This window comes from Sparus aurata, chromosome 20 (assembly GCF_900880675.1).
Source record: "Sparus aurata chromosome 20, fSpaAur1.1, whole genome shotgun sequence".
Lineage (NCBI taxonomy): Eukaryota > Metazoa > Chordata > Actinopteri > Spariformes > Sparidae > Sparus > Sparus aurata.
In genome coordinates, this window is record NC_044206.1 from 18,402,793 (window position 1) to 18,413,603 (window position 10,811).

The 10,811-nt window shown below is 39.5% G+C and overlaps 1 protein-coding gene across 1 annotated transcript; it reads left to right on the forward strand.

Annotated features, from left to right (window-relative positions):
- Positions 1–7,243: 7,243 nt before the first annotated feature.
- Positions 7,244–10,357, forward strand: slc18a3b (solute carrier family 18 member 3b). Its single transcript, XM_030399351.1, has one exon. It carries the CDS (start codon positions 7,881–7,883, stop codon positions 9,447–9,449), a length of 1,569 nt encoding a protein of 522 aa, XP_030255211.1. The 5' UTR covers positions 7,244–7,880; the 3' UTR covers positions 9,450–10,357.
- Positions 10,358–10,811: the final 454 nt, after the last annotated feature.

Here is a 10,811-nt window from a genome sequence, read left to right on the forward strand (position 1 = left end):
CTAAGGACATGGATTACCGGAACCATGTCCTGTGGTCTGATGAGACCAGGATAAACTTATTTGGTTTGGATGGTGTCAAGCATGTGTGGTGGCAACCAGGTGAGGAGTGCAAAGACAAGTGTGTTTTGCCTACAGTCACGCATGGTGGTGGGAGTGTCATGGTCTGGGGCTGCATGAGTGCTGCTGGCACTGGGGAGCTACAGTTCATTGAGGGAACCATGAATGCCGACATGTACTGTGACATTCTGAAGCAGAGCATGATCCCCCTCCCTTCAGAAACTGGGCTGCAGGACAGCATGTTTCCAGACCTAACATTTCTAATGTGCACCAACTTCGTGTTGTGGTGAATGGAAGAGGTCTCAGTGGCAACCTGTGAAGCTCTGGTCTAATCTTCACTTAGGGGTGCACTCACTTGCCAGTGGTTCTTTAATGGCTGTGTGTTGAGTTATTTTGAGGGGACAGTAAATGGACACTGTTTTACAACCTGTACACTGACCACTGTACATTGTAGCAAAGTGTCATTTCTTCAGTGTTGTCCTGTGAAAAGATATAATTTACAAAAATGTGATGGATGTACTCACTATTGTGAGATACTGTAGTGACGTACACTGAAAAATACGATGTCAGAGATTAAAAATACATTTCAGGACTCCACATATATTTTTGACAATACATGCAAATATGTTTTTGCCATCAGCAGTTGAAAATTTTACAAAATACAAAATTGTACCCCTTTCATAATACATTGGTAATATATACTGATGTGCATTTGAAAATCAATGACTTTAAATATAGTTTGCACATGTTTCTAGATGATATATTGTTAAAGGTCAAGAATTGTGTGTATATATGTCAATATATAGACAATGCATATAACTTGATATATCAAATGACACAATGCAAGTATATTATTATATATTTTAATTCATATGATGAGATGGCACTAATTTCAAATGTTTATGTAAATACAAATAATGAAAAATAACTGAACTGTTAATATATTAAACCCTCATACACCTATGTAAATATATATTTTAATTGCATTGTTTTTTAAAGGGCATAGAAAAAATTATACCTGCTCACCATGTTCATATTAGCATGTCATTTGTATAGCTATGACATGATAGGGGGACCTCTTTAAAATCTTCAGATTTTGTGTTTTTGTGTGTTTTATTTCTTCTTATTACGTGTCTTAAAAACAGTGCAGTGCCTCCTCATAAACACGGGAAAGTCTTTCTCAGGAAAGAATTAAGAATCCAACAGATTATCATCAAATTCTTAGAAACAGTTGCCTCATTGACTACCAGCTGATTAGCAGACGCTGTGTGTGGACTAGTGATCTAAATCAGTCGGCACTGTAGACAGAAGCGGCTCTAATAGCAGCGAGCTTACAGGAAGAAAGGGGGACAACATGTCACAGACAGTTATAGCCTCATTGAGCTGTCTTCCAACGCATTGTACAAACAACTAAATCTGACCACAAACCCTTTTTTTAATTCAGCAGAGTCAGGATTTAGATCACCAACCGCGCGCAAGGGGAGATGAAGGTGTTCCCGGCTGTGCTTGAATAGCAGCAATCAGTGTGTTAAATCTAATGCTAGTCACAGACAGATGGTGTAAAAAAAAAAAAATAGAAAATTTAAAAGCATCTGTCATGAAAGACCTGACACAGCAGTCCCATCACACATGGATGCACATGTGACATATTCAGAGAGATTTAGTTAATCAGAGTCACACTGTGTCCTTAAGAGCAGCAGATCACCAAGGCCGCAGACAGAAATATAGACACACAGAGGTCATGAGGCCCCAACTCACTGATGTCAAACTCAAATGTTTGACTTCGGGACAATATGTTTCCATACTTTTTTTTTTTTAAGTATTTTTTTTGGCCTTTATTGATAGTAAACAGGTGGGAGAGAGGGGGAGTGACATGCAGCAAAGGACCCCAGCACGGATCTCCAACCCGGGGCTGCTGCAGCGAGGACAAAGCCTCTGTACATGGGACGGTCACTCTACCAACTGAGCTAAACAGCATCCCATGTTTCCATACTTTTGATCATCTCATCTCATCAAATTAAATATTAGATATTCTACTCTCCTCTTGGCCAACCAGTGTGGCAAAACATATCCCTTCTAATTTGGCAGCCAAAATGTCCAACTAAAGACAAGGTCTGATGCAATCTAAAAGATTCTTTTTTCATGTAACACTGAAAAAACAAAAAATGTGAAGAATTTGTATTTCTAATTTGGTATTACTCATACATATTTTCTCTGTATTGTATCCCCCTGTAGCTGTTTCCTGGCCTTCTCCACACTGCTAAGAAAATAACTTGTGCAGAAACACTTGAGCTAACTTTCTTCCATTGTTGATTAATCTTTCCAATAATTTCTAGATTTTCCGATCAGTTGTTTTGTCGATACAATGGCAGAAACTGGTGAAAATTATTGATCAAAGCCCAAGATGATGATTTAAAATGGTCTGATTTACTGTTGTGAAAAGTTAAGAGGCTGATATTAAAGAATTTTGGCTTTTTCTTTTAAAAAAATACTTAAATAGATTCATTGATTATCAAAATAGTGGCAATAGCAGTTTTACAGTACATTTTCTGAAGTACTTTAGTCAGTAAGTACTGTACGTATGGGTGACTTTTACATTTACCAAAGTAATATTTTAACACGATAACTTTATCTTTACTGTACTACTCTTTACAAAACTGAAATTGATTAGAACTCTGACTAAGGTTATGATATATTAATAATAGATAATAAACCTCTTCATTTGCCAACAAATATCTAATTGAAATAAGTTTTTTGCAGGTTTAACTTGAGGACATGAAAGATTTACATTTCCAAATTTACAGTAGAGCAGTAGGGTTTATATTTCTCATCCTCTTTAGATTATAGATTTTGCATACAATATACATGCTTTTATCTGCAGCTGGATTGTAATTTTACGAAAGCATTAGGATTTATTTAAAACAAGGATTACATTTGAAGGGCACTTTTTATCTTCCCCTCTCTGATGGTCATTTCAAGAGCACGAGATCTGCCACTGTATTACAATTTCAGGAAGAAAAACATAAACAGAGCATAAAAGTCCTGACTGGCTGAAGGCTGAAGCACAGAGATCAACTACCAGGTTAATGATCAACTTTGTGTTAGCCCAATAAGCACAATGGTAGATGTTTGATAATACTTAAATCATGATGAGACTGCTATCTCGCCCTTCTGTGAGACACAGTGCAGGTCAAAGGTGAGCTACTTATCAGATTATGAATGCAAAGGTCAGAGCAAATCGTTCATTAGACATTGCACAATGCTTAGTGGTCCACTGGCACCTATTTGTAGTGACACTTGGTTTGCCACTATGTTGTTAATCAGTGAATATGTTATATTGTATATGATAAGTAATTGTTTAAAAGAAAAAGAGTCAAAATTCTTTCATTTCAGCCTCTTAACTTTTTACAAAAGTAAACAGAACATTTCAAAACATCATCCTGGGATTTGATCGTCATTTTTCACCAGTTTCTGCCATTTTATCGACCAAACATCTGATCGGAAAATCTAGAAATGACTAAGAGAGATTTCTCTACTTTGCTGCAGTGAAATGTAACCAAATTTGAACCTGTGATACAGTAAGACACCAGAAAGAAGATGAATAGACATTGATGAACTAACGAAAAGGTCAAAGGTCAGTATACTAGTAACCGAAGACATTGTGGCATTGAGTTTGAGTCAATGGGTCAAATGACCGAGAAGCTATTAAAAAAGACGTGTCCCTATGCAAACTGAATGGGATGGTTCAGAGGTGAAATCTGACTAAGTGTGTCGGCGTGCAGCTCCACCAAGACAGAGCTGACACTCTGAACTCCTGCAGGTGCCTGCTGCCATGTTAAACAGGAAAACCTCGTAGCATGGCCGCAGCAGAAATCCATAACATAAAGAGTGTTTATCTGTGAGTGGCTGTTGAGCCAAGCCTCTCTCATTAGTGGAATTGGGCAGTTATGTCCTGGTGTGTTAATCCTCCTGTTGGTGAATTAATGCTGCATTTTCTGCCTCTAGTCATCCACTTAACACACAGTAAACACCCCTCCTCTGTCACTGTAATCAGGTAAAGTGTTGATATCAACCACTAAAAAAGCAAAACAAAGACACTCTCTTGGCCGGAGCTGTTACACATCCGTAATAAAGTCACGTTTGGTCGAAAGCATTAAAATAAAGATAAACTGTCTCACAGAGTAACTTCTCATAAAGAAGTGCATGACATAATTCAATTGTAATTGTTGTCTAAATTATAATTATTGTCAGCTGTAGGAATTTGATTATATAAATTATAGGACCTTTTTAAACCTTAAATGCCGAAATTCCATTTGATATTTTATTCCATTTATTTGAGATGGAAGAAAGATAAATAGTAACAAAGATTAAAGGTTAATGGCAAATTTGTACAAAATAAAACTGTGTTAATTGTTAGTTCACTGTTAAAAAATATAAAACATTAATTAAGCAATTGTTTACTGTAAGCACTTACTAGTTCATCTATAAACACTATTGGATCATGTTTATGGATGACATAAAGAATGTTTATAACTTGCAATAATTAGACTCTAAAATCTTTATTTCTATTCATATGACTGACGTAAAGGCACATTTTAAAGCACTTCATGTCACCAGAAAACATTATTTATTTATTTCTAATCTTAGATTAGATCACTTTTCATTCTATTATATGATTCAGAGATAATTCAGTGTCCTGTGTTTTGAGTTTTAGTGGGTGATGACGTCTTGTGTTTTCTAGTTGGTCTGTGGCGTCTACGTAATTATTTGCAAGCCTTCACTGCCCTCTACTGGCAAATGATAATAAATGTGATCAAGAAATAAATAAATAAACAAGCTTTTTATACTGTTAACATGACTGTGAAGGTAAAAGTGATGCTATTAACACAGAAAAGACAAGTTTATAAATAAAATATGTACAGAATAAGTACAGAATTGTTTTTGTATTAAATGTTAAATCAGGGGTTTATATTGTATTTGTGTATTAAATGTATAAAAAGGCATTAAATTAGCGACAGCTAACAGTAAAATGAGTTTTGATTGTGCAGTGACATTTACAAGTATTGTGTAGATACATAGATTTGTTTGATAATCGGCAGATATATTGTATCATTTTGGAAGTTTTGTTACCTTTGAATAAATGTGTTTTTATCAACTTCTAGCAACTTAGCCTGTGAAGACACACCGATGAGTCAGACGGCGCTGAGACTGCTGTCGTAAAGTAATTGTTAAGCTTACTGTTTTTTGTTCCAAAATGCAAATGTCACTTTTTCTTAGTTTTTGTAATGTGTATGTTCTGAAAATCACGGTTTTAAATATTGGTCACCATCATTTTTTGCGCCAGTTTGCTGTTTTCAACCTCTGTGAAGTGAAGATCTCTTGACCCGGCTAATTGACTTTATGATTTGTTGATAGGGTAATATTTGAATAACTGTTTGTGAAAAATATAAAGTGGTATACCTTTTATTTAAACATTAAAATTGATTAAAGGTGCATTGTGTAGTTTCATAGAAGGAATTCAATCTCAGCATTTCAGTATTTTCAATATTAATGAAGTAGCTAATAATACAAAACAGAAATATTCACCTTCTCCATGACTAAATAAACAAGCTGTACTCAGAGAAAAATTAAGGTCCCAGAAAACCATTTGCAGCTAGCAAGATGGCAGGGTCTGCCACATATAAACACAGTAAACAATTTGAAGTTGTGTTGTTCTCTAAGGTAAGTGTGTTTATTCCGTTTATTCAGTTATGAATACAAAGAGTTTGTTTAGGCATAAAAAAAGAATCTTTGTCTTCATTAACATTTTTCCCCCAGACTAGTGAACCTTTAAAAATGTGTATTTACATACAGCAGTCATATTAATAGAAACAGAAATTTTACTAGATCTAAACCATTTTACCTTTTCAATCATCTCATTTGGAGGCAACGTACATACACTTGAACAGAATGTATAAACTATATTAGCCAACATTTTATAATAAAATCATTAAAATAAGGGTGATTAAACTGTATTTATTAGTGTTACTGTTCTCAAACATTGGAATGCATATCAAAAATGTATTAAGCAATTGTTTCGGTTTATAAACATCAGCTGCAAAGTAAGGATAAGTTATTCGCCAGACTACACAGTGCACCTACGGGTTTTTTCACGTTAAGTGATACATTTAAAGATAACTTTATCATTTTATTCATGTAATTATCCTTAATCAAACATTAAAATGCCCCAAAAACAAGATTTCATGTAAAAATAAAGGTAAAAACTCTGTAGTAATTACGGTAAATGACTGTGTTTTTCACATGATGTTTTAATGTTATTTCACAGTTATCTTTAGTGCAAGAACACTGAGTGAATGATTGGAACATTTTCGAACTGTTTTTTTGTGTAATATCACATCTTCGCCACAAGGTGTCGCCGGTGTCTCTAGTTAAATTGAGTCATTTAGTTTTTACTACTATCATTTAGTAAAAAAAATGAGTCTTTCTCATCTCCGGACGTGACAGCTGTGCGTAATTGTTTTCATGTTAATACACAGTTTGATTGACATGTTTTGGTTCTCTGGCTACAAGTCAATGAAGTGAACAATTTTCATTCACAAAGTCAGGGAGAGAGAAAAAGAACTCCCCTTGTGTCGCTGTCCGCAGTCTCGTGGTGCTGAAATCTCTTCTTCTCGTGTATGAGTTCATTTTTGATGAAGATTTAACATTAAAAGAAGCTCATTAACTTTCCCTTAAGCCTCTAAAGGGTTTACTGGCCACTTTGAGGGAGTTTCTCCCCAAAGAAAGAGAGACTCACAAGCGAGAGGTGAGTTTATAGGGGTTTCATTCATGTTTTTTGTCTTGCAGTCTTTTGTAGATTTATATAAAGGCTCAGTACATGAAGCACACATGCCTTCTTATGTATAACACAGCCTGTGTTTTATTATTTGATCCAATGTTGTTTAGATTTTCATCAGTAAAGCTGTGTTCTTGGAGCTTTCTCTACCGTGCCTGTGCGTAAATGTCCATGATTGCGCACAAGAATATTGAAAAACCTCCTTAACACCAAGAGTCCCAGATTGGACATGAAGAATAAGAAAGCCTCGTCTTTTCTTTCAGACTTCTTGTAAAAGGCTTCGTGATGTGGCGCTCACCGGCTCTTATTGGTTGAAGTGATCGCGGCCATGGTTGGAAAATTAACATAAAAGAGGCGAGCGGCAAAGGGATCCACTTGGGGGCAAGCTGGTGATGCGTCATAGCTGCTGGTGAAAAGGGGAGATAAAAAAAAAAGGACTAAAATAGCGCCCGAGCTCCGGGTTAATGTGCACCAATGGCCACGAAGTCAGTCGTGGTCTCAGAGCTGAGCGCAAAAGTGCCACAGGTCATGGGAGGTATGGACACGGAGACGAGAGAGCTGGAGCGCCCGATGTGTCGCAAATAACTAACAAAAAAAGGAAAAAGAAAACAATCGCTCCAAACTAACTCTGCCATGTAAAAGATTAGCGGATTTCAACACGTCACTTCTCGGGAGATCATGAAACAACATCGGAGGCGAGGACAAGTTGAGGAAGCTGAGGAGAGCCGTCTCCACCGATGAGGCAGCCAAGTTCCTTCTTCGCCTCTCCCTTTACGCACAGGCGAGGTGAGGACGGGGAGCATCACATCAATGTAGAGAAGAAAAAAACAACGCCAATGAGTCATCGATGAGGTGCTGAAAGATCGGCAGCAGACGGGAGAAGCACAACTACAACTTCTCGTTTGTCTGTTTTTTGTTGTTTTGGATTTTTTTTACATCGAAAATCTTCTTCTTCTTTTTTTTTTTTTTAAGACAATAAAAGCACACCATGGATGGAGAAGGAGCATCATCCGGGCTGGCCAAATCAGCCGCCGTGAAACTCTCCGAGATGGGCGAGAGAACCAAGCAGCTGGGCACCAAGATGCGGGACCCTCACCAGCAGAGACGGATCATATTAGTGATTGTCTGCGTGGCTCTCCTGCTGGACAATATGCTCTACATGGTAATCGTGCCAATTATCCCAGACTATCTGGCGGAGCTGGAGAGTGAGCAGTCAGAGCACGTCCACCTGGTGATGCACCCCAACTCCTCAGCCAACAGCACAAGCCAAGACAAAAGCATCAAGGACAATTTAGACGTCCAGATAGGAGTACTCTTCGCCTCCAAAGCCATCCTGCAGCTGCTAGTCAACCCGCTCTCGGGAACTTTCATAGACCGGGTCGGATATGACATCCCGCTCTTGATCGGACTGAGTGTCATGTTCGTGTCCACGTGCATATTCGCGGTCGGGGAGAACTACGCGACGCTCTTCGTGGCCAGAAGTTTGCAGGGACTGGGCTCTGCGTTCGCGGACACGTCCGGCATCGCGATGATAGCCGACAAGTACACGGAGGAGTCGGAGAGGAGCACGGCGCTGGGCATCGCGCTGGCGTTCATCTCGTTCGGGAGCCTGGTGGCGCCTCCCTTCGGGGGCATCCTGTACGAGTTCGCGGGCAAGAAGGTGCCCTTCATCGTGCTCGCCTGCATTTGCCTGGCGGACGGCTTCCTCCTCCTCACGGTCATCAAGCCGTTCTCCAACAGGACTAGAGAGAACATGCCAGTCGGCACCCCCATATACAGACTCATGATCGACCCCTACATAGCCGTGGTGGCCGGCGCGCTCACGGTGTGCAACATCCCCCTGGCCTTTCTAGAGCCGACCATCGCCAACTGGATGGAGACCACCATGCACTCCTCTCAGTGGGAGATGGGGCTCACCTGGCTCCCCGCCTTCTTCCCCCACGTCCTCGGTGTGTACATTACAGTCAAACTGGCAGCCAAGCACCCGCAACTGCAGTGGTTCTACGGAGCCGTGGGCATGGTTATCATAGGCGCCAGCTCGTGCACGGTCCCCGCATGCAAAACTTTCGGGCAGCTCATCGCCCCGCTGTGCGGCATTTGTTTCGGCATCGCGTTAGTCGACACCGCGCTGCTGCCGACGCTCGCGTTTCTGGTCGACGTGCGTCACGTCTCGGTGTATGGAAGTGTTTACGCCATAGCAGACATCTCTTACTCCGTCGCGTACGCCATGGGTCCCATAGTGGCCGGCCAGATCGTGCACAACCTCGGGTTCGTGCAGCTCAATCTGGGCATGGGCCTCGTCAATGTGCTTTACGCGCCGGCCCTGCTGCTGCTGCGCAACGTGTGCCAAATGAAACCGTCTTACTCCGAGAGAGATAACCTGCTAGAGGAGGCTCCGCAGGGGCTGTACGATACTATTAAGATGGAGGAGAGGAGGGCTAAAAAGAAGGGCTACAGCTCGGCGGGGAACTGCCTGCCGGTGGATGAAAACGGGTTCGATCCCTTCAGAGCGCAGCGGTCCTTGTCGGAGGAGTCGTCCGGTCCGGAGTTCACTTAGGGCGCAGAGATCTAAAGAAAAATGTTATAGTAGTGATTTAAACTTTTATGTAAGTACCGATGTGCAATATAAAACACCCAGTCAGTCACCAAAATCACGATGGTGTGACGCGTTTTCCAAAGTTAATTATCATCATTTATTTTTCTATTCGTTTCTTTCTCTGTTCGACTGTGATTTCATTGTGTCCAGCAAGTCTCTGTAGCGTTTGTTCATGGACGTGTAACTGGAGTTTTGTTGTGAGAGATCTGTTGAATTCGTGTGTATTGTAAAAAAAAAAAGAAAAAAATAGAAATGAAAAAAAGAAGATATAAATAGATTCATGTGCGTACAAGATTATATGGGACCAACTATAAACAGCACAGTTCCCCCCCTCCCCACACCTTAACACAAGAATAGCCTCTATTTTTAGTCTCGGAGGAAACTTTTTTTACTTGCACATCGAAGGCCTGATTATATTTTCTTGTTTTAATTTCTTCTCGTCCAAAAAACTAAAAAAATAAATACGATAATCGTGAGTTTGAATTTTGTAACACGTGGGCCTGTTTGTTCTTTTTTTTTTTTTTTGTCGTTGGTTGGAACTAAATGTATCATAATAAATGGATTTTTGTACATATGTGGATATATGCACAATGTAAATGTAAAGAAAACAAAACATACGTGGACCTCTACAAAATGTGTGTGTGTGTGTGTGTGTGTGTGTGTGTGTGTGTGTGTGTGTGTGTGTGTGTGTGTGTGTGTGTGTGCGTGCGTGCGTGCGCGGCGCCTGTGCGTATGGAACGTTTTGTCAAGACGTAGCCAACGAAGTATCCTTGAGATGAATTAAGAAGAAGAAGAAGAAGAAGAAGAAGAAAAAAAACATGTATTCATTTATGAACTGTCGTTTTAATAAATCTCTGTTTGGATCTGTGTGACGGCGGTGATTTCATTTCTTATCGTTTGAAAAAAGGGGTTTTGGAGTTTTTTTTCCGTTGGAAATGTAACGAATTGAGATGAAACATTCAGGATGATTGTAAAGATTTTAAAAAGAAAAAATACAACTTATTTTAGGTGGAAAATATTAATTAAATAAAATATTAATTAAGTTAAAGCCAGGTGTTTGATTTCCACATGTTGCGTCTCTTTGTTGATGCGTAATCAAACATATAAATATAAAAAAACCAAAAACATACGCCTATAAATGAGCAGGCACGAGTGCGCAAAAGTTTAGAGAATCAGCCGCAGGAGAGATTTAAGAGCATCCCCCCCAATTTCTCAAAAAAAAAAAAAAAAAAAACCTGCAGAAAACGCAGGCTTACATTTTGGCCCTTAAACGCACCACAACTGTCAGTCCATGAATGCCACACCAGAAACCCATTCCCTTTT

Bases quoted from the DNA above. Each gene is read 5' to 3' on its own strand.
- slc18a3b (XM_030399351.1), top strand. From the start codon at position 7,881: ATGGATGGAGAAGGAGCATCATCCGGGCTGGCCAAATCAGCCGCCGTG.